Here is a 25,241-nt window from a genome sequence, read left to right as displayed (position 1 = left end):
TGAATGACAACATTTTTATTGGGTTTACCTTATGCAAGACCATATAGATCTATCCCCTTAACCTCATACTTAGTTTGTACATTTTTAACATTGCATAAGATTGTATAGAATAGTGATCTATGTAGTGATATGAGAACCTTATTCATTGATGTAACTGTTAGATTGAGGAAAAATGACACATTCATTCCCTCTGATTACAAGTGTGATCATCTTCAATCATGCATTACAGTGGTCTGTGGCTTGAATACAAAACAAACTGGGCACTTATATGTATTAGGCTACAGATTTGATAAGTTTGTCCATCACATGAAATGATTATAAATGCCAAATGCTCGACCAGATGACCTGTTTGTTAAGGGCATTAAAAGGTAATGTAGCTGCTAAAAGTAGAAGGGTTAAACACCTCAGACCAGAGTATATCAGAGTGAAGTTACAAGCAAACCAAACACAAAACACTTTAAATCTCATTGCAGAAAAAAAAGTCTCAAAAGAAGACCCAAATAAACCTTTGCTCTGAGCCAACGCAGGTGAGTTTCATCCTATTAAAAAAAAGAGTATTTTTGCCGTCAGAGAGGGCGGAAAGCAAGATTGTCTGCAACGCTCAAGCACAGGCTGCCAGGAGTGGATGGAGTATCTTATCAGTCAGCACATCTGTGTGAATATCAGTCCATGTGGAGTGGGGAGTGCTAGTTGCCATCTGTGCAGTCACACAAGTCATACTCATGTTAACGTGTGTGCGGGAGTGCAAGACAGTACATAATTGGAAGGCTTAAGAATACTATAGCAAATGTAAACATAGCCTAGCTCCGGCAGGAAATCCAGTCTACTTTTATTGAACCTCTTTGTCAAATTTTGCACTTTAAAAGCCCTTGTGTGTGTGTACGTGTGTATATCTATATCAAAAACATGCATCCATACTTGTTTCCCCGACAATATAAAATTTTTTTTTAGTCAAGTGTATACGTGTGTACATGTGAGTAAATGGAGGTTTGTGTGTCGTTAACAAGTCTATATGTACAAAGTGTGCCAGCATTAAGAAAAGTTTACTCATCCCTGACACTAAGATCAATGTGTACAGTACACATAAGACATTGGATTTTGGTCATTGGGGAAAAAAAAGGCAACACTAAATGATTATTTGTGAATGAAATATCTAACCTATCAAAACCACACATCAAACCTGAAAACAACTTTCTATATATAAAAAAAAAGTGTTCTAAAATGCAGTATTTACATCAACATTACAGGCTTGTAAGCAATGTGCACAGTGTCGTTTTCCACTGTAGTGCTTGTAATGCTGTGTACGAAATCCACATAATTCAAAATGCTTAGAAGAATCTATCACAATGCAGGAAAAATACATTTGTTTTTGTTTTTTTAAATGTAACAGTCAACTTCATAGCCAGCCAAGTATAGCTTTGTTATTGGTTATCAAAACATGTTCCAGGCATGTTCTCAGTGAAAGACACCATGTTCAGCATCAGCTGTTTCAACCCTAACTCAGAAATCTCTGTACAAACAATGCAAAACAGAAGTTAACATTGTCAAGATTTTCTCATTTTAAAAGATCCAGTATAAACAACTTCCGTTCCAAGTTGTGTTTTCTATACAGTGTACAAAACGTGCAGTTTTTTTTAAAGAGTTAAATATTAATATTGAATTTGGATTATTTACATCAAAACAAAATCCTCTAGATATGATCAGAAAGTCCTTCACCACTGCCTTCAAACTTTTCCAGTCTCCAAAACCTCTCAAACCACAAGTACTTCCCCTCAAAAAGCTCTTTATCAGATCTTCCCTCAAACATAAACTACTTAAGTAGAACTCAGAAGTAGGCTTGGGTGGTATTGTGATATAACAGCATACCACGGTATTTAGAAATCATGACAGTATCATTTTCAATACCGTTAAAAATACAGACGCTCCTTTTTCTTTTTAACTAATTTTATGTAGTGCACAGCTTTAGCCACCAGAGGTCAGTCTCTACTAGTGGAACAGGCAGCTGAGTTGACGCAGACTGTGAGCGGTGGGGATAACCCTACAGGACTGTAACAACTGCATTGTCAGACCACTGGGGGAATCAGTATATTTTCACATCTAATTCAGTATATTAAGGGTTAATTTCAACACAATTAGAGCCGGTGATTGTTGGAACAGTGAACTAATTTAAAGACTTATAACCTTAAGGCGGTTTTGGTGATTTTTATTTTCTTACTGTTGAGTTTGTATCAGGCCCCCAGAAAAGCAGCTCAGCCTTGCAGCCAATTTTTCTAAGTGGCCACTCGTGGTATTATAGGACACCTTGAACTGCAAAAAAGGTCAGGTATGACTCTCATACGTGTTTGATTATTGGGGATTTTATATTTGTAAAACTGTCCTGGAGCCAAGAAAAGCTATTGAAAAATCATTAATTTAGTGGGCTGCATACCACGGAGGTAAACCCGGAAGCTAAAAGCTTTTCTGGCATATGTTCCTGACGTGCAACTCCACTGGAACGAAAAGGCGCCATCTTGGTATCCGGTATTTAGGTATTATTATAAATTTATGGTGTGTGTAAAGTGTGTGTTAAAATGAGTTGTGCTACTTTAGGTCAGAGAAAGAGAAACTTGAATTCAGGAGATGTACAAGATGTGTTTAATAAACATTAATAGGTGTAAAAATATTAACTTTCTTGTCGTTTAGTGAGTTTAAATTATTTAATTATTATTATTTATTATTAAAAGCTAAGAGAGCTTGCAGAACATGGCAAAGTCGCCGGGAGCATTAGGTTAATGCTGCACACAAATACCAAAATAGACCATGTTCTCTGGAGAAATTTCAGGAAGGTAAGAAAAATAAATACCACTCAAGCCTACTCAGAAGTCAGTGGGGAAAAAATAAAAAAGACGCCATTGTCTTGACACTGATTTTTAAACAATAATATCACTGTAAAACAGAATTCACATTTTAAAACACCATTGACTATTTGGCAGTTAACCTTAGATTTGTGAACATGAGGAGTTACGCAAAAAGTCTGGTAGATTAAATTTGATATAAAGTTGCTTTACAACACTAGAGCCATTTTACTTCTTTACTTCTTTAAAGCAGCAGAAATCCATATATGTGGGTAATTGCGTGACTATGGATACAAAATAGAGTATGTGGTCCCACAAGCAGCTACGCTAGCAAAACATTTACCTCTCCAGCAATAAAGAACATTAAGAAGCATCTTTGATCACATCAACGCCATATCAGGCACATATTTCTGCTGTATCTCTTAACTTGTATAGTCTATGTGAAAATTGGGCTTTAATATATCTCTTCATCTCAGGTCACTTCCTCATCACCAATAAAAGCTCCTCATCACCTATCACCCCTTTACCTGCAGCATCAAATCACTGACATTTTTGTTCACATAGCTTTCATTCTGGCCTAAGAATATGATCATTTCTTTTCTGACAGTGAATAGATACAGAAAAAGAATTTTGATTTAAAGTAAAAATGGTTCAAATGCATCTGAAAATGCATGTTGTATAGCTGGGACCCTCATGATCACAAATCTCAGTATAACTGAATGAAATCTTTGGAAAAATGGTTATAAATTTGTTTTTTGGGGGGTTAATTTCACATTTAATAGCCTAACTCTTTAAAATGTGCTAAATAAATGCACAATTCCCTTCTTAACATCACTAAACAATGATTTTGAGTTTGATACTTTGTAGTTATAAAGACCATACTGATTGATCCCTTACCAGAACCTTGAGTTGGAGGATATAAGAATTAACTCAATAGATGACCCTGAGTGAATCATTGGCCTTACGTGATGGTGGCCATATTTTATAGCATAAAACATTTGTAGATTGCAATTCCTTACTCTTACTTACGAAAAGAACTTGCCGCTAATTAAAAAAAAAAAAAGGTCCAGTTTAAACGTACAGGCACAATTTGTCAGTAAACAGACTTATTTACATCAAGAAATAAAAATGAAAACGGAGGGAAAACACACAAAATAAATGCACCCCCCCCCCCCCACTTTAAATCTCCATTGTGCCAAACGTTCTTCCACAAAAGATGATATGTTAGCATCATAACACCTGGAGCTCATAATACTGAGTCCTCTTCACATCCGGGAACCCCTTTCCTGAAGGATCTGCAGAGACCAAAAAAATGATAGAATGAATAAAAACTCCTTGTACCACATGCTCTGAAAATTCTTGAATACATTTACATGCACACATTTTTTGTCCTTATTCTGAAACAAAACGTCGTTCCTACCAAGCTGTTTACAGGGCTCATTAAAATTAATATTCCAATGATATTACTATTTACATGGAGACGTGCATACTGTTTAATGTGCCATTACATGTCGTTTATCATGTCAAATCATGAAAAAGTGAAAAAGCCGATTTGGCTTCTTTCTTTAAAAAAAAGTTGGGGTTGTGTTATTTGTGCATATCTGAAAACCTGTTGATATCCACATCTTTCATTATGTGAAAAATTAAGTGTTTCTCCTTATGACTAGAATGTGTGGGCTTTTCTTTTGGACATGCATCTCTACACCAGCTTTGTAAATTATTGGGGAGTTGTTTTGTGTACAAAGCTTGTGTACATAGCCAAGAGAAGACTCAAAGTTGGTGTGTCACCAGCCATGATAAAAACCCCTAGTGAGCAGCATATTCTAAATGTGCTGTGTATGTATATATGTATGTACAAAGAAAGCTCCTAAAACCCAATTAATATCAGTATATCCCACACATCCTAATCAGAAAATGCTACATTATGAAAACAGCCTATTTTGGAATATCCAAATGAAATATGCAGTTTACACGTCCTGTGTGAAATTCTGAATATTTAAAATAATAGAGGAATATTAGTGTGCATGTATACATACCCATTTAAAACCCGACTATGTAGAGTCCCCTGTATTTCACTTTGTAAGTTTTTTTTTTTTGTTTTTTTTTTTTTAAATTTCTATAACAGTGCATACTTTCCCAGCTAGGAGAACTTACTCTACATGTAGGCTCAATCGAACACACTGAAGACGGTGTAGAGAAAAGGGAAATATGGCACAAGTACGGAAAATAAAGCATTGAGACTACGCAGTACGGAGTTGTAAAGCCGACTCAGGGTGAGCTCAGAGCAGAGAAGCTTGTCAGCTGGGATCAACCTTGGTGCTGGAAAGACATGCTGCTGAAGCGAACCACAGCCCCCTGAAGGATTCTGAACTGAAGAAGAGATGAAGGGCAAAACTCAAACTCGGCACCTTATATAGGCACCATTACATATAGATTTCACAATTACTTCACTGGCAGGCACGGGATGAGCTGCACCTTAAAAACTGTCCTAAGTTTGTCTTCTTTCCTGGTTCAGAATTCAATAAAATGTCACAATGTAGCAAAGGATGGATTTTCTGCACTGAGGAAATTTGCACTTTTTGCACTCTATGCACACATGTCTGTACAGCCCTGCAACATGTTAAATAAAGATATTTGAAATCCAGACCCTTATTTAGTTCTGTGCGCAAGTCTTCCTTTGCTACATTATTATTTTATTACCTTTTATTTAAGCCTTCAAAATTATTCACTATTGACTCACTCATTATTACCTTTTTTTTTTTTTTTTTTTTAACTTTGTTTAATCACGTTGCACGTTGTTCAAACTTTGGGTGCGTCTTTTCTCCTTTGGGGCCTTGCTGCCATCACACATATTGAGGTAATCTCTGGGGTCTAAACCACAATCCCCCACACATTCTTTGTGCAAATCAAGTGAAACTAGAGTTGGCTCATATTAGGGATGCATCAATTATCGCCAAACATTGGTACGGTAAAGATCACAATAACCGATGGCAGTGGCCGATATGCTTTGTTGTGTCACATGAATTTGGCCCAGACTTAAAAACAAGGCTCCATAATTACAGTATCTCCTCGTCCTGGGGAAAATAGAAAATGTTAGGGACAAAAAGATCTCCCCTGAGACAGTAACTGGCAAAGGTAAATTATAACTTTATCATGCTTTGCAATGTCATCTTGTAAAATGTAGATTTTGGGCAAAATCTTGTATAAATACAGTTATTTCAAAAATAAATTTGTTGATGTTTTTATAAGCTTCATTCAGTGTAATGAAGAGCTGAATGATGCCAAAACTGTTGTTTGTTTAAAATGACAATGTCTTTGTTTCACTGACACAAAAGTGGGAATAAATAACAAAGAAAGAAAGAAAGAATGAAAGATTGGTGTCAGCTATCAGCCAAATTGTTATTTTAAACATCTGCATTGGCCCAGAACTTCACAACTGGTGCATTTCTAGCCAATTTAGATGCCATGAAATCTAATCAACAGAAAATTAAGGCTTATGAGTAAAATCTTATTAAAGACGTATCAATGATTTGACTTTAAAAACAATCCAGCGCTGTCACAGCAGCACTTCAGCTACCACTACTTTTGACAATGAAATGAACAAAGAGAGCGTAGTATGCCTTCCCTCCCTTTAAATGTCATTGAATGAGGGACAATGAGTCAAACTGCAGCAGCTGATGATTCAGCATGCCCTCCATTAACCAAGGCTGTGAGCATGACAATAATTTCAAGGGTCATTTTTACACTACCAAAAAAATGAGATCATCACCTGGACGGATGTATTCAACCGTACCCAACACAAACCATCTGGCTTTTGATCTGGCTTTGGCTTTAGACTCCAAAGCTGATTTTAAACATGGATTCAATCACTTTACTCTAGTTTAAGTATGTTATCAGATCAGGTTGTCTTTACGGATGTTTTTAGTAGTGTAAAGTTCGTAAAGGAGGCAGAGGGAAGGAAGAGGGGACAAACCACGGAGGCCTGGTGGCGGGACTACGAGCAGTTGAGCGCTCACCAGTGAGTCATAAGTGCTCAACCCTAATCAGAGTCATTCATTTCATAATCCGTCTCTCCGTCCTCGCTCTGAGCAACATGCAGCATGCAGACAGCACAGAAGAAGACAAGAAAGGCATGTTGTAAAATAATGGAAATGAATGGAGGTGTAAAATGTTGGAAAGGAGAAGAAGAATGTGAATGCTGTGTCAGCATTCACATCAAAATAAAGGTAAGGGGTTTAAGTTCAGAGGGGATTAACAAGAAGAGCTACATTTGAGCAAAACTTTTTTAAAAAGTTAGCAAAACACAAGAAAACAAGTACAAATGGTCTCCAAGGGCATCTTTTTTAACCAACCCAGTCTCACTCCAAACTCAGTTTATACCAACGCTTTGTCAGTGGCCCTTGATGACAGAAACCGACGCACCAAGGCACCCTTAAGCAGAGGACGCTTTTGATGCTCGGAGCAACTGCGGTAGTATTAACAATGAGAAGGTTCACATAAGACAGGCCAGAGTGGAAGTGGATCAAGCAAACGTTGGACTTTCACCCAGGAACCCACCGTTCATTTACAGTGTGGAAAAAAACACAACTATGAGATTTTATATTATTATATTAGTAACAAACATACTAATTTAAGCCAAATCCTGTTTTTTTTTTCAAAACCTAAACAAGTGCTTTTGTTGCCTAAACCTAAGGAAGTAAACCGAATTTTTTTTTTTTATTAATTTATGTCCTAAGATTTTTTTTAAAAAAAGATACTATGCATTACTGAGTAATTATGGTACATTTTCTGTGAAAACTTAAGTTTATTTTGAAAATACACAATACATGTAAATAGAGACGACATCCGTGAGCATCAAAAACTGATGCCGGAGGTGTACCTAGAGGGTCACAGTTTGACATGTTGGGCCACGGACTACATGATGGTATTGTGCGTTTGTTTTTCGTGTGTGTTAAAGTTAGAATTAAAAAAAACAAACAAATTGTGACATTTATGCCAAATACCTAACATATGCTTGCTACACAAAGGAGAGGTAATTTTAAATTCAATTCTTTGCATAACTTATACTGAAATTATTTATACTTGAGGATCCAGTTTGGATATGATGCCCCTGGAAATCATTGAAACAAAATTTCTACGGTCTCTACATTTGGGTGAAAGATGCACCTGTAGTGTATAATCTTCCTATCAGAATAATCAGTAGCATGAATATAAATTTAACAGCGTGCTTCTTCATGTGTAGTTTCCTTTAAGGAGCAGGGCCCCTGCAGGGACAAGCTGGTGGGAGTTTGAATTCCTCATGGATTGCCTTTTGTTTACTCCCAAAGAGAGAATGACAGACCTTGCCAATAGCACCACTAATCTGCAGACCGGCGCTGTCTTAATGCCCCTAACATGGTTGATACTGTTGAGGTTTTGTTTTTTTTAATTTCAGGTAAAATCTACCACAACATAAGTCTAATAGTTTTGGTGGAAACTCCTTTGTGTGGTCAAAGATCAAGCTGAAAGTTCCTATATCTAAACAGGAAAGCACTGTTCAATCATTAATGTCAAAATTTACATCTGCTTTGCTTTAATTTACATGCATTTATGTTCTTTTTCTCTGATCACTTAAGGTTATACAGGCAGGCTGTTTTTATAACTGAGGGACTGAATATTCACAATGTTCTCCTTCATAGAGCTTTCTCATCAATAAACTAGAGGTGCTTTCAGTCCCCTGGTGGCATGTTCATAAATGCGATGCATTTAAAACATCCAGCACAGGCCATCATTCACAGATGTTTGCTGCGGTCTCTCCACACACACTCACACACTTACCTTAGCCTTCTCACTGGGCTCACTGTTTGTCCCGTATGATTGATTGTGCAGCTCCTTGGAGACTACACACAGGAACTCGGCTTGGTCTTCGTTTCCGTAGTTGTAAGAGGAGCCTATGCTGACCAGCTAGAGAGACACGAGAGCAGAGCAGAGGAAGAATTAGCCTTAGACTGATGAAGTAGAGGCAAAAACTGGGTTACTCATGGTGGAAAAACAGAGTTAGGGAGACATTAAAGCAACAAAAAAGAGGTTGGAAACAGATCAAGGACACAGAGGGTCTACAGGGTCATGCAGCTCAAATTTATGTCTTGTCGATATATTATTTCAGACATAATAGGACAAGTTTTGCTAATTAGACAGCTCAAAATAGTTCATGCAGACTATTTTAAGTATGGTCTTTGTCACCCTGACTCTGAGGACTGATTTTAGGATTCATTTGCCTTTATTAGTTACAACATATAATATTAGATACAGTGGGAATTACACATAAGGGTTATCAGTGAGATTTAAATTCAGACTGTCCTGGTAGCACAATTACATCGTACACTGAGACGTGGTTTGAACTACAAAGGTACTTTCAAAACTTTTTAGAGAAGACGTCACACTAGCAGATGTATTACTACTTTTTTTTTAGAATCCCAGTTTCTCAACTGATGAAAATGTGTAATTCATTTGATTATTATTTTAGCAAAATATTAAATACATGAAATGATTCGGCTCAAAAAAACTACCCTCATTTGATATTTTTAGAGATATTAATTCTAAAATATACATGCCAACAATTTAAAATTTTACTCGAAAAAACCATTGGACAATTTGGTTTAATGCCATCTTCATAGCAGACTTTGAAGGTTTTTTATTTTTGTTACTTTACACTTTAATTATGGTGTTGAATTATTTTTTTTTATTATGAAATACTGTTATACAACTCTATTTCGAAAATATCCAACGTTTATATGTTGAATGTGTCGATAAAGTTTGAAAAAATATATAAATAAAAAAGTTGTACACTGAGACCACTAGATCAAAAGGGCAACCAACTTAAAATTTACACTAATACATCAAGAGAAGGTTCCTAAACTTATATCAAGAGTTTAAGGGTACAGAGAAAAGTGTGAGTTTCAATTTATTACATTCATAAAAACGATTTATTTTTTTCTCAAGACCTGCGATCCATAAAACATTTCTGAAGATCAAACGGAAAACAGAAAACTGAGTTACCTAAGTGATTGCTGCACACAGAAATAAAATAATAAGTGGTCCACAAAAACAAGGTAATGACAGTAAAAGAAATAGAACAAAGATGCCACAGACAGAAAAAGATAACCAGTAGACAGTTAATAAATATAAGTGTGGGGACTCGACCACAGGAAGCAAACATGCTGGTTGAAAGAAAAAACACTGATGGGAAGGGGGACTTTGGATTTGACTTGGGAGGACCAGGCTTGTTTAAATTAAACACTTCAAACACATCGATGCAATCAAGAGTTACAAAATTCTGTATCTCCTACAAAGCAAATAAAGAAGCACACTACAAAGCAGCTCACTTCAATTAGTAACACCAGCTCCATGTTTTAGCTAAGATTTAAATGATGGAAACACCACAACAAAGTTGACATGTGTAAGATTTTCTCCTGTGCTTCAACAACCGCACTTTTTAAGATCATTATGATCGGTGTACTGGATACTATGAGCTACTTTCATTGCTTCCGCAAACTCCTATGGATTGCCATTTAAGTCAATATTAACACTAGAATACCACCATTGGGTTGTATGCCTCTCTGAACTAGTCAAGTTGCACATATAGTTTACATTCGCTCACATCTTCCTGGAGCAGCAAAGAAGATCTATACAATCAGCACAGTTTCAAGGTGGGCACCCAAGATTACTATCACCAATCAAGTATCTCATCAATCGTCTGCCCTTCTGTTATGACGTGAAATTATGGCCAGATGACCAATTTTGCAAAACATTACTTTGTCACAATGAAGCTGACCTTTAACATTTGGATGTAAAATGTCATCCTCATAATTTTATCCTATTAGACATTTGTGTAAAATTTTGCCACAATTAGAGTATGAATTCTGATCAGTTTGTTCTTGAGTTCTTTGCACCACAATTGAAGAACCCCCCCCCCCCAGGCATAGAGATAACACGCAAACATAAGGGGGCAGACAGACAGATGTTGTTTAATTTGTGGTTTAGGATGATTGTGAAAATGAAAATCTAAATATTCTCTTTAACTTTCTTCACCGCTCACTTTGGGCTTCTGTAGTTCATAGTGAGCTGCACCCTCCCCCCACGCTTACTTCCCAGAAATATACAAACACGACAACATGACATAATTAATCAGTCATAACTCAACAGGTACTTTTATTAAAATATTCTGGGGCTCTTGAAACTAGTGAATATCAGAATTGCTGGTTGTGGCAGGCAACCTAAAAATAATATTCTGGCAGGGAAAGTGTTAAATAATTTTTGAAATAAATAACTTAAGATAATAAATATATAAATAAAAGATCCTTGAAATAAATGCAGAATCATAAAATAGAAATGCCCTGAAATAAAAAAGTAGCCCTTCTGAAAAAGTCCTTTTTAAAAAATGTATGATGTCTATAATTGTATTTTTATTGTATTTACATTTATGTATATATCTACTGCCTCTTTTTTTATTCCAAGACCTATTTCATAGCAATATTTATCTATTTCATAGGCATTCGTATGTATGTAATGTTGACTTAAATGGCATTCCTTACAACTCTTGCTTTAGGATTGAGAAGGAACGGAGAGCAAAACCCAAATTCAACCAAATGAAAACAAAAGTGAAGCTTCTGCTTATAACAGCATGTGGCTTTTTCATCTGAGCACTGAATGTGTCAGTCAGGAAAAGAATTGGAACAAGAAAATTCCACACATGGTATCTTTAAGTACAATAAGCTTGGTAATTTGTCACTTTTCTTTTCAAAGTCATGTCAGTTTGAATAAAAGACACAAAATGACACGAAAGGGACGACATCTTCAGATAAAAAACCTCATGCACACCTTAAAAAACATGAGAAAAAACAGAGCGATTCCTCTTACTGAACAACTGCTTTTTCTGCTGAATGTTAAGTGTGTGTACACTGCAGGCTACATGTATACCGTCTGAACCCAGGTGTGCATGTTCAGACATGTATCGCCTCATTAGCCACTGCTGCCGGAGACTTGTTGTTGTTAAGCAATCTCTCTCACATTAGGCATCAACGCAGCAAAAAAGACAAAATTATCTCAACTAGCTACCACGGATCCCACTTGTTATGCTGCAAATGACTCAACATGCACCACATCCTAAGACTTTCCGTGTAAAATACGCTTCAACAACTTCTCTATATTAATGGAGTCTGAAAGACAGCAGCATGTCATTAAAGCTCATCTCCCCAGAAGACTCTCCTGGGCTGACGACCCAGCTTTAGAATTTGCATAGTGTTTTCTAGGAGTTTGCCCGTCTGACCTGTGTAAGGAGATTAGAGAGATTTCAGCCCTAATGGGAGATCCAGTGATCCCTCGTCTGAGAGAGCTTCATTTACATATAATCGCACACCAACACCCAAAAGTGTGGTTCCTCATTAGAAACATTAGCATTTTGGCAGTTCAAGCTGAAAAACAAACTCTCATACTAAGTTGGGACTATACACTCTTGAAGGGACAGTTCACCCCCAAATCATAAAAAAAAGAAAATCCCTTATTGGCCAAGTTGTGTATCTTAGGCATTCATCCAGGTGATTTTATTACCAAGAAACGTAACCATGCACCAACAGACTTGTGTTTCTTAAAAGCTAAAAAAGCAATAACTATAGATGTAAACATGCCAGGTATAAAGCAATACATTGAGAATTTTTTAACATGTTGCTATGGAAAACCTGACATATATTACAAAGGAAAGCTGGCAGTTTTTGAAAACATCTGGGGGATCTTCATGGACCGTTTGAAACTAAATGTTAATAAAAATTAATAAAACCAAGAAGGGAGTAAGGTTGTGGGATTTGGAAATAAGAATATGAAGTGTTGTAGCCCATGTGATCTTCAGGATTTCAATATAATGTAATTACTGTAAAAACTGAATACCATATTTGCTGCCAAGATTATTTTATCTTTATGTAATATCTGTTATAATTGAAAAACCCCAATAAAAATACTGTAAAAACGGCACTACTGAGCTGGCTAAAGTTACAGTTCAGCCGAGGAGGAAATCATTACTGTTTACGCCTCGTGCTGTCACGATCACAAGCCTCTCGTCAATGAGCGGATGCTTCCTTCTGCGCAGAGATACAGTTGGCAGGTGTAGTTCCTCAGAAAGAGAATAGTTCCCACATTAAACTGCTCAAAACAAGGATCGTCACTTCGTTATATTGAGTAACTGGGTCATGATTTGTTAAAAGAGGGATTAATGTTGAGTTTTTCAAATTTATTTTTTGGTGCATTAAGCGCCACAAGTCCAGTGGCAGCTAGTATTCAAGAGAAGGAAGACATATTGGCAGCCGATATTTCCAACACACTGCAGCTCACACCAAAACAACCTAGACTGATAAATAGCGCTACAGGTAAGACGAAAAAAACATATTTTTTGATATGGGGATGGACTGTTCCCTTTAATGTCTGAATATATTTTATTTACATTACCTGCTGGGAAGACAGAACAACATTCACTTCTAACCAACCAGCACTATATTACAGCACAGCCCCCAAAACAGCCAAGTGACTATATCAAAGCAGAACACAGAAAGCTGTTGACAGGCTTAAAAACTGTGAATGCATAATGAATTAAAAAAAAAATAGCATAATAAAAAAGAAAAAAAAGAAACAGACAAGAAAAAAAATGTGTCATGTTCTCTAAGCCTCACTGGTGAGCAAGCAGAACAAATGAACACTGAAAAAGAATCAACTCATAAAATGACCAACAGCTACGTGTCTACTTGGGACAAACAATGGCCAACGGGGTGTGTATGGACAACATGGGGACCATGCAGTGACCAGCCCGTGGACAGAAATTTGTTAGACACACCTCTCCGCTGTTGTTTGGCAAAGCAGACTCCTCTCCCTTCACCTCCCTTGACACAATCAGCAGAAACTCTGACTGGTGGGCCCGCCCGTAACCTATACTGACAAGCTGCAACAACCAATGAGAGCACAGAAGGGATGCCCGGATCATGTATGCGGACATTGAGAAAGATGTGATTTGCTTGTTTGGCTATTCAGCCATTTCCAATATTGAGGATTGGACTTTCTGGGTCAATGTGAGCATAGCGAGGTGGGTGAAGCACATGAAAGGAGGATTGCTGCCGTGACCCTGCAGGAAGAGATTTACCTGTTCAAACTTCCAGCCGTCAGACATGGTAGACACCATCTGTGTCAGCTCCTCCTCCTGGCACTGCAGCACCCGGTACACATGCTTCACTGGAACCTGAGAGGAGGACAAACACATGAGAGAAATTGGATGAAATAAGTTACACAAAAGTAATGGAACGGGAGTGTCACATTTATGGAGAAATCTTTTTGAATACAACTTTGTGTACCTGTGATGTTTTACAGTCACGTTCCCTGATCTTGTCCTTGATGAGCTTTATTAATGATGTGATGTTGTAGAATTCTGCTTCTTCTAGCACGCCTAAAAACAGTGAAAAAGAAACATTTCAGCTTTTAAAGCAAACTACTATAAAAAATAGCATCTATTTGCGGGTTTTTTCAGAGATGTGGGCGTGATGTGTTTGGATCTATACTATTCCATCCAATCTAAATACTTGTATTCCACTTGCATTCTGCCATTGAGAGGGATTTTTTTGCAGTCATTGCTATCAACGATTTTTCAACAATAATGGACTCAAATATTGACAAGCAGTGTTCAGAATTTTGTTACCAATTTGTCATTTTTGTTTTTATTTGGAAAGCATTTCTTAATGTTCAGCTCATATTCTCATATCCACAGTGACGTTACCTTCCTCTGCCAAGTCCCTGTTGAGCACCAGTTTGCCATGCCTCAAGTAGTTAAGCACTGGCCCAAAGTATGTGGGGTCTCTGTCTATGAGATAGGCACCAGTTTCATCCTGAAAAGCAGAGAAGAAGTAGGATTAGATTAATAGAATAACACTGTATTCACTGCCAATACTTTAAAGAATTAAAAAAAAAAACCAATCCAACATTTAGGAAAAATGCTTCTTTCTAGTCTGAATTGACATTCATCAGAAATTTTGCACTGAGTATCTTGCTGTGTGAGTCTTGTGGAGAGGCGTTGACAGAAGTAGTTAAATGAAGCTCATGACATCCTGAAATTTTGAATGAAATCTGTCTCAGTAAAGCCATTCTTGTCCCGATCATTAGCTGGGCGATATGAAAGAAATAAAATACCACAACATTTTTTTTTTTACAAAATACCTCAATATTTATACTGTGATGATATTGTAGGGTCTAAAATGAGTGCTTATAAATAATCATCAGTAATATGGATATAGAGACTGAATGGGTAAAGGAAAATAATTTGTAAAAAACTAGAATCATTTGGTAATTTCAAAAAATTACATCACTTTACTGTAATGCAGCCTTTAACACCAGGAAAAGACAACACTTGCAGTATTATAATAACCAAAATTTTAAACAGTATCTAGTCTCATATTACAACATTGATACACACTGCCCAGCCCCATCATGATCACACCATCTTTGCACATCAGACTCTGCATACACGCACATATCTGTACAGAAGTAACAGTGATTGCTCAACAATAGCTACATTTAAAAATGTAGCTCTCTTTCTCATCATCGTTATCTGCTCACAAATATGCTGGCTTCCACAGCACAACAACTTACAAATGAAACAGTAAATGCTAAAGTGAATGGCCTCCATGTTTAGTTCTGTATGACAAAGTGACATCGTCGTTCTTATGTGCATGCTGGTCAGTTCAGTACTGTGACCAGTTGACACATTTTTGAAATGATTTGAGACGCAAAAAAAAAAAAAAATTGGATCTGCGCAATGAATCTGAATGATGACAATGTTGTCATTGATCACAATGACAATTTTATTTATAAGCATCCACTACAGAGAACGCAGTGTAGAGAGATTAAAATTATTTCAAATCTTCTTATCTGAAATTGGATTCTCAAAAATATCAGTGTTTCTTTAAAAAGAGGCAATCAATGAACAGGCATATATCACAATCGAAACATAATCTGGAGGTGGGGGACACACAACACTGTGCATCACTGAATAAAACTCGAGGGATGAGAATTATGAGGTCAGCTCCTGTGCTGATAATCTCTACAGGGGTTGAGAGAACGTGCGCACACAGAGCCACACACATGTACAACAGCTTTGGGATATCACTTCACTATTCCCACAGGCCTTGGGTTTGATCCCGATTCCTTCACAACCACTGGGTATTCCCCTATTTCTGTAAGTACTGTGATTAGACCGTCTTTGTCTCGTGGTAGAAGACGAGGCTAAAACAATTAGAGCAGAACATAAAAAGATTTGGAACAGCAGGCTGAATCCACCAAGGGGACCAGGAGAAAGCACCTTGGCTTACAATCGACAATTAGCCCAGTCTGGTCTGTTACATAGTTGGCCTAACACATAATATGAGTCTGTTTGAACAGCTGTCTAACTACTGCGGCCAACGGCAGTTTAATGCTAAAAATCATTTAATATGACGTGATATTCAGTGAGTCAAACATGCTTGACATTTAGTAAAACACTCAGCACGGCAGACAGGCCTTAGGCAAATTTCGTGCTAATCCTCAAATGCTACAGGATGTTTGACTTTGCATCAGTCGAGCAATATGGCTGCTGAGGCAATGATGGCAAACAAATTACAGCATCGCTGGTTGCTGCAATATTGTCAAACACTGCAGGCCATGACCAAACTCAAACAGCCAAGTCTACAGTGAGGAACACGGACAACATTCATAGTTACCTTGTCTTCACAGGCCTAGTGATGGATTCAACTCAAAACCCATTAATCTTTCCAATAATGAGAAAAGGTCCCTGTGCACTTTCTTTTGTAATGAACCTGAACCCTCCTGGCTGGTTGACCTCTTTTCCAATGCAAAAATATCCCACTGGAGCCCGATGGAGCTCTATTTTGGTCTTATTGCCCTGTGTCAGTTCCTTACATTTTCATAGTCACTCAAGTTTAAGCACAAGCACAGGTGGCCCTTTGTGGAGCAAACAGACCAGGCTGCACAACTCACCACATTCAAATTACGCTGTACATAATGGCTGATTTTAACATTTGGCCTTCATTAATTCTTTAATGCCATGCACATAATATTTCTACATGTGGTCATCTGTATTTACTGCTTATCATTCTCCTTAGAAGGAACAAGATGAGCCTAATATGCTGGATCTGTCACTAAATTTGAGCAGTGTAAACGTCAACACTACGCATGGGGATTGTTAATTTTTATTGATACTGATGCCATTATCGCCTGATCAGTCTTTATCAATGCCACTGTTGATACTTTTCTAATGTTTGGTGGAAAGACAAGATGCCTTTTTAGTATTTCTTAATATTTTGATTTAAATATTTACTTTGAAAAATCTTGGCATAAGTAGTTTTAAATGTGTTATATGATGTTTATAGCTCATGATGGGATGTTAAACAGCTTGTAATTCTATCTCTTATCCATTTTATATTGCTGGGAAAAAACTGTTTTCACCCAAACGACTATCATTTAAGTTTCTCGCCAAAAACAAAAAAATAATTCAGTTTCTGTGTTTGATGTGCTTTAGGATCACATTTTGTTGATAAAAATGATTAAGCTTATTTTTAGGGTACCCTAGTGGTTAGGGCTTCATCCCCTAAATTTGTAGACGTTCTCCTTGTCTGGACCTAATAAACTGGGATTTATATAGGCTGATGTCAGCCTAAAAACTATGAGAAAATGTATGATTGCCATTGTTAAAAACATTTTGATATGTCACAGTAGGAAAAAGCACAGAAGTACGTAAACCTAATTACGCATGGATTCCATGTAACTGCTTTGGTGTCAGGTATCCTGATATTGTGCAAGCTGGCTCACTGTCACACTGGGACACCTGAATAACAGAGCTGTCGTTAATGTTATTACCAACACCTGTGCTCATCCTGCCATTACAAGTCAGAACGTCTGCAGTGGAAAAGGCCAACTGCTCTATACAAATAAACTATTGTATGCTACCTAAAAACACTCCCACTGATCACTCAGTGCTGAGTGTACCAAACTTCTGTAAACCTTCTGCTTCCTGGCGTAATGTGCTGACAAGCCTGTTGCCGGTCCTCTGGGTGCACATGCATCATTGGGTGACAGTGACCCAGTTCAGAGAAAGATGATTATAGGGGCTCTGATATGTGGGCCCATGTACACAAAGGGGACAGTGTCTTTAATTAAAAACAAAAGGCTGTGTCTCTGGGGGCCCAGGCTGGGGAGCACTGGGAAACAAACAAAGGGGTGGGGACAGTGAGGGAACAGGAGAAGGGCTGTTGGGATGTTCTGTAGATAGGCAGGGAAAGAGAGGGAATTAAGAAGTTTTTATTTATTTGGGACACTTGAAACTCAGTCTGAGAAAGCTCACCTGAGGGCTGTGCTACGAAGCAAGATCAACAAAGCCCAGCTCTGTTTGCCTGAGCTGTGCTGACAAACTCTGAAGCCTCTGTCAGAGATAACGGGTACCAAGAACCAAGAAGAAGGTACCAAGAAGGTTGATCAAACTGCGTTGTTAATTTAGGCTTTTTGCTTTCGACTTCGTGGGAGTTGCCATAAAATCAGTCGATCAATGCGTTCAGAATGAAATAAAACTATATTCTTGCTTGGATTTTTCTGCATCACTGATAAACTGTAGGCTCCTGTGTCAAAGAAAAAAACACAATGTGATATATACAGTAAGCGCTGTCGCCAGCTTCCGAAATTATCACGCATCAGGTGCCAAATGTGGGTAGATTTGACGTTTGGCAAGTACATCTGCGAAGGCTATCCACCACACTGGTGGGTAAATGGTTGTGCCAAAATGGTCATATATTAAACTATGCTGAGAGTCTCTGCTGCGTTTTTTGGTGTCATTTAAAAGGTGCAATCGGCTGCTCCTAAGTTGCTCCTGTGCTGTCTCTGTCCCACACACATGCACACACATTATGCGATACCTGACCACTGCAGGCGCTACAAGTTCTGCAGCACAGTTTACAGTACGGGACATCACCTGATCCGCTATAACTTGCCACTTGTCTGCTGTGAGCTAGCGTTGCGCTCCTTCTAATGAAGGTAATAAAATAATAACATGGAGGCCCCCAAGTTTCAACTAAGAAGGCAATTTATTTTTTGCTTCATGCATTGTCAGCAGCAGAGCATTCACTCCACTTGTTCCTTTCTTACCTGCATTATATATTTCAATAATTCTACTTCAGATTTTGCTCTAGCCTCTTCTTTATGTTTGCATTCTACATAATATATTACTGTCTCAATGAAATGTAAAAACAAAAACAATTGTGTACATGCAATGGTGAGTCGAAAAGTTAATTTCAGACACTGCTTGTAACTCCATGGCTTGGATGTACTTTATGTAGCATGACGGCTCAACAAGTTAAATAAGGCACATTTATAATGTATTACCTCAGCTGACAATCTGTATCGCTCTTGACACTGACTGTAGAGTGACACTACGCAACAAAGCTGTAAAAGCTTCAGTTGATTTCAAGCCAAAACAAAAATCAGTTCAGACAAGGTTAGGTCTGCAGCATAAGTTATCATGGTGATATCGTTTGGTTAAAAGAGAGCCACCTTCATAGGACAAGAAACTCTGGCGTTAGACTAAACATACCTTTCTAAGACAATAATCTCACTTTTTGGTACAGCTCTCTGATCTCTATATAATATTATGATCATGAAGATGAACAAAACTATCTTATAGATTTGACTAGGGACGCACTATCATTTGGACGTCATCCGTTGTGGCAGATACTGGCTTTGAAATGAAATACCAGAATTGGCCAACATGCTTATTTCTGCTGATATCACAAACTTTTTTTATTTTAATTGACAAAATGAACATGCATAAAACATCACACTTAAGTTGAAGTATTTTTTCCTATTTTGCACAATTAATAGATATTATATACACTGAAAAGCATCATATTTGATGTCTCCATTTGTTGGTGGGCCATCACAAGAAGAGTATGCATAATATAATGTTATTTCAACTACAGAAGAGACTTGATGATCACTAAAATTAGGTGGTGAAAAAAAAGAGGATATATTGATATCAGTATCAGATATCGGCCAAAAGAATTGTTATGTATGAGCATATCGGATAGCCACAAAAAATCCAATATCGTGCATCCCTACTTATGACTATTAAGGTTTAAGTGAAAAACCTCAACATACTATCTTGACAGACACTTCATATCTTTCAGAGGTTTATAATGAATAAAATTACTAAACCTATATGGGAAAAGGCCAACTGCTTAAACCAAAGAGACCTGGTGTCTAATACAACGACAAGTGTCAAGACCGCCTTGAATAACCACCAAAAATAGGCTTCTGCATGGTGTTTTGTGGTTTGGCCTTGCAAAAATACTGAAACTGCTAAGCCCTCCGTATATACAGCAACAAGAGCCACGTCAAAACACGCCTAACCTCGACTTGATTCAAACTGAAGATAACCTCAAATTGAGGTAAACAAAAGCTAATTAGAGGGGTGGGCTTCATAGCAGAGGGAAGTGTAGAGTATTAACCTTATCATTCTTCTCCTACTCACAATACATATCCTCCCACAGGAAATACCGTGGCGATCCACCCTACAAGCATTTGATGTCCAGTATGGCTTTTTACAGACACATTAACATGGAAAGTCAATCCTTAATTCAACAATATTGTCAAGTAACTGCGTGCTTGTTTCCAAGTGCAACAATAGGAGTACTATATACCAAGACTTTGAATGTACCAATTCACCAATTCAAGCCAGACAGATGTGGGAATATTTACTCTAAATTTTGTATATACTTTCAAACGATATTCCAGATGTTTGCCTGTAATTATCAAAGAAAAAACTGCAGGAAATAAAAACAATTAACACTACCACAAAAAGTCATTCCAACTTGCTCAGACCAGTAATAAAAAGAACTAAAGCATCATCAAACTATGCTCTGCCTTCACTGCAGTCATGCTGGAGTCCAAGCCCACTGCAGAAACACTGTTTAAAGATGTTGCAGTAGATCTTTTGAGTCACATGACTGAAGCTACTTAGCCAAGTGGAAGTCTGATCCTTGTGGACAAGGAGCCAGGAGTCCCTTTGGAGTAGAAGCAGTAATGGCATAGTCAAATAGGCCTTCATCTTTTAAATAATACACACATCACATCAAGGCTATATTATATGGAACTATCACATATTTCAAGATATTTCACACTGCATTTGAATGCTAGTTCAACTTTTTACAAAGGCTGGGAGGAACTTCTCGCCTTTCAACTATTTTCATCTCTGCAAGGCAACACCATCAGAACGTTTTGCAGAACAATTTATGATGAGCAGTGCTGCAGGCAATAAATGAACAGCTCCTTTTAAAAGTCCCCTAAAAGCTTTGCTGTCATGATGAGAGGCAGTTAAGTAGCTCCACGGCTAAGCTGGCAAGCCAGGAAATCACTGCAACCTGGAGCTTTCTCCTAGCAGAACGAGGAATGTCTATTGAAACGGAAAGACGGTTTGGAAGTGATACAATTGGTCGCGTTGATGACTGACATAGGTGCAGAATAAAATTCCAGATGACAACATTTTAATTTCCTGCAACACAAGGTTATGATCAATTGTAGGTGACTGGCTTTTGTGATAAAGTTGCTTTAAGCCAAGCCAAGCCCTGAATTGCCCCTGATTTGCAAATGGTTCTGTGCAGTGTCCTGTTGAGCACTTACTGCAAGAAGACAGAGCAGGAGGAAACCAAGATATCACCGTTAAATATTTACGTTGCCTCCCACAGTGTGCTCAGGCATGACATACAAGCTGAATACGGCATTAACTGCAGCCATATTTCTCTCACACACGCCGCCGAGTGAACTTCTTCAGGCAGCAAATGGATATAAATATGAAAAGAATGAGATGTTGAAGGAACAAGAGTCCTTTGTGATGGGGCGCTTGAAAAATTGATGCAGCTCTCAGAGCTAGAAAGCTGGGTTTCTACTTTGAGTGGTCCTGAGCTGAGTAGTTTGAGAGCAGGAGTCTGCCAACAGGATGGACACCCATTGATGTCCAACTCACAGCACGTTGATTGGACAACTTACAATTTTGAGAGCAATGCCTGCTTATGATCTTGTGGAATCAATTAGTCACATAAGTCTCACAAACCGGGCAGCTAACATGTCTCCCTAACACGACAGCAATGAGGATTAAGTCAACTATAAGAGAAACAATAATAAGAGTATTATAAATGCAAGACTATCTGCTGTTAGGGCTGTGCACATGACAGCACTTCCTCCACTTTCTCCCTCATCTACCCCAAATGTGCAAAACAGGCTCCAGTCAACAACATGAATAATGCAGTTCTCCTCAAGAGTCCTGCTGAAGCACGTCAGCCTGCGTGACTGAGAACTGAACCACTCATTTCCTTGGCTGGGAAACACAATACTGCATTCGCCGAAAAAACAGAGCTCTTCTCTGATCTGTCACTCTGCTGGGCTTCCGATTCACATGCAGGGTTCTGTGATGCAAAAAAAAGCCTGCTTGGCTCAGTTGCAGATAAGATGAAATCATGTCAGTGAACATGGTTTAAGACACAGAAGCAAGTGAAATAATGTCTTATAATAACCTTCCTTTACCGGAAGCTATCTTAAATGAGACTGTCTGCAGGAGAGAGGTACGGTAATGGCTTGAGAGTATGATACACACTTAAGACAAGGGATTGAGATGGACTGATCTGTTGCTCATGGGAGGATAAACTGACAAAAAAGCAAGCTGATTATTCAGAGATTAAGATATTTGCATGAAAATACGAGATGAGCCACAGACTCAGCTTAGCATAAAGGAGGGCAGGGGTGAAGATTAAAATGTGCAAGTAGATGAAAACAATGACTAATGGGGCAGGGAAATGAACGATGAAAAGCAGAGCACGCTACACTATGTATACAGACACTAATACATTGTGTTTGACGGTGCCAGAGGCCTTAAAGCACACAGAGACACACTGCTGTTAAAACTAGCAGATGGACAAACAGAGAAGCCTGCTTCTGGAGCATTGAGGCCATTGAGGCAGATGAGTGACTTCATCCCGAGCTCTCAAGTTGTCAGCAGCACCTCACCCCACTTGGCAATGACTTATGCGCTCATTAGGGGAGCCTCACCACCAGCACAGAGGCTGATTACTGCAGAGCAAACAGAGCCAAGTAACAGACTAACCTCAAGAGAGGGAGGGAAAAACACAAATTGATCAAGCAATAAAGTCTCAGATGTGTAGATCACTGTGTGAGTTAATTATAGCACTAATGCTTGTAGATATTCCAATCTCTGGATGTGCCACAAAAGAGCTATCAGCAGATACTGCATCAATAGCATTATTATATTATTAGGACTGAAAATTATCTGAGATTTTGGCTATTGGATGATTGTAATACAGCCCATTTTCTTAACTAACTAAATGATACACTTTTCTGCACTTATTTTTTAAAAATCTGGTCTGACATCAGGTTTTTTTTGGGCTGCATTCAGACGCCTTTCACCGCTATTTAAACAACTGACACAAGGGAAAATTGGTTTGATTTCTTTTGGAAACATGGGGGATAACATACTGAGTAACTTGACAAGACAAGCACACCCCTAAAAATTAGCAAAATGTGACAAAAAAGTCCTGAAAATATCATGAGATTATCAAAACATAGGGAAAAATGTCAAGAAAATTATATTCATAGCTTTTGTAAGACATTATTATTAGCAGTAGTGGTAGTAGGCTAGTAGTATTATAGATATTAGATTATTAGTACTTTCTTATGATATTATTTTTCATGCTATTTTTTCACTTAATTTAAGGTAATTTCCTTCTAACTTTTTTTTTTCAAATGTTCTTGTTTGTTTTTGTTTATTTCATACAATGTTTTGTATGCAAGTTGTGGGCCATTTCTTGTTAAATTTTTTGTCGCTCTCTTTCCATGTTTTTGAGAGAAATCAAGACAATTTGCTCAGTGAAATGACGCACCCCAAGTTTCTCATAAATACTACAGTATCTTTTGTCATACAAAATATTAGGTTACACTATCTACAACGAGGTTTAGAGTCAAATACATAACAGTAGTGTTGTCAATAAAGAATAAGAATGAGGTTGCTGTCACTTTTTGACGTTTGACACCGCACACCTCGATGAGTGCAGCGCAATGCAACGGCCTCAGATGGGCAAAGTTTCCAACTACTGTGGCCACTTGATATTGTCACTGGAAAAGCTACAAAATAACTGTTAAAGCATACGTATTTGTTTTGAAAAACTAACTCTTCAAACAGCACATTAATGTAGCCGCAAAACTTGGCTACTTCTCTCGTTGAAGACACACAACGAGTCAGCTACACACGCAAGCTAGCAGCAAGATCGTATGTCATGTGGTGACTGTCGGAATCTAGCTAGCTTGGCGTGCTAATGCTAGCTAGCCACAAAATTTCGTACCAAGTATGAGGAAACACTGATTTTCACAAAGCAGGTGGCCTGAAAAAGCAAGCTGGTACGCGCAGTTATCAGTCACTGTAATTGCGTAACAATACAATAAGCACATAAACACAAATTTACTAGAAAATAAAATGGAGTTTACCAACTGCGCTCCCAACTACAATGCTAACTAGCTGAGTAGCTTAGCATTTACCTTGTCGGAGTCGAGCTCGGGGTCAGCTTGGCTCAGTCTGTACAGAAATGATTTTGGATCTCGACACAGCGTCTGTCTCGTTGTTAAAAAATAGGTTCCCCCGACGTTCAGTCGAATCCATTTCGATGCCCCGACACCGGCAGAAGTGTTTCTCTCCGCCGGAGAATGGGCCAAACATCTCCGGTGAACGGAGCTGCTCGTCTCGGAGCTGTTCTCTGCCATCCCTCTCCTCTTCTCCTCCGCCCTCGCCTCGGCTGTGTGCGGCTGACAGGAAATGTCTAAGCTGCAGCCACTAACTTGGAGTCCACGATTCATGCAAAGCAGAAATGCCAGCGCCTCAGCCACTCCTACCAACCCACTCTACCAACACTGACAGACACTTGTATAAATTATTCCAGAGAAAAGAGGTCCTCCCCAGCTTGATCCACCTCAACGTGGATCTCTTTATACTGGGAGCCCGCGTTGTGCTGAATACTGCTCCCCCGTCGGTATGTGTTTCTCCTTACTTTAACCTGACCCGAACCCTCTAAGGGACTGTGATTTATTTATTAGAGGAGGGGGGTGGCCGTGTGTGACTTTTTAAAAAAACAAACAAAAAAAAAACAAAAAACTTGACCCTCCCTGAAGTAATAAGTGTTTTTCCTAAACAATCACCCTCCCTCTACCATAAATAACTTTTTTTTTTGTATTTACACAAAATCAGCAGTGAAACCCATGTTGTCATTATATAAACAAACCCTAAAAATATTAGTTCAGAAG

At 38.2% G+C, this 25,241-nt stretch overlaps 1 protein-coding gene across 1 annotated transcript; it reads right to left on the bottom strand.

The window, feature by feature from the left end:
- On the bottom strand, positions 1-24,928 carry LOC121958578 (BTB/POZ domain-containing protein KCTD5-like). Its single transcript, XM_042507591.1, has 6 exons — positions 24,483-24,928; positions 14,623-14,731; positions 14,204-14,295; positions 13,996-14,091; positions 8,652-8,777; positions 1-4,129 (listed from the first exon to the last, which is right to left on the bottom strand). Exons 1-6 carry the CDS (start codon positions 24,795-24,797, stop codon positions 4,100-4,102), a joined length of 768 nt encoding a protein of 255 aa, XP_042363525.1. The 5' UTR covers positions 24,798-24,928; the 3' UTR covers positions 1-4,099.
- Positions 24,929-25,241: the final 313 nt, after the last annotated feature.

This window comes from Plectropomus leopardus, chromosome 19 (genome assembly GCF_008729295.1).
Source record: "Plectropomus leopardus isolate mb chromosome 19, YSFRI_Pleo_2.0, whole genome shotgun sequence".
Classification (NCBI taxonomy): Eukaryota; Metazoa; Chordata; class Actinopteri; order Perciformes; family Serranidae; genus Plectropomus; species Plectropomus leopardus.
This window is presented reverse-complemented; position numbering and strand designations above follow the sequence as displayed.

What these genes read in the sequence shown, in the direction of transcription:
- LOC121958578 (XM_042507591.1), bottom strand. Translation starts at nt 24,797, where the DNA reads ATGAATCGTGGACTCCAAGTTAGTGGCTGCAGCTTAGACATTTCCTGT. An exon ending in CCGAGCTCGACTCCGACAAG is followed by an intron (nt 14,732 to 24,482) that starts GTAAATGCTAAG and finishes TCTGCTTTTCAG; the next exon opens with GATGAAACTGGTGCCTATCT. An exon ending in ACGGCTGGAAGTTTGAACAG is followed by an intron (nt 8,778 to 13,995) that starts GTAAATCTCTTC and finishes GTGTCTCTCTAG; the next exon opens with CTGGTCAGCATAGGCTCCTC.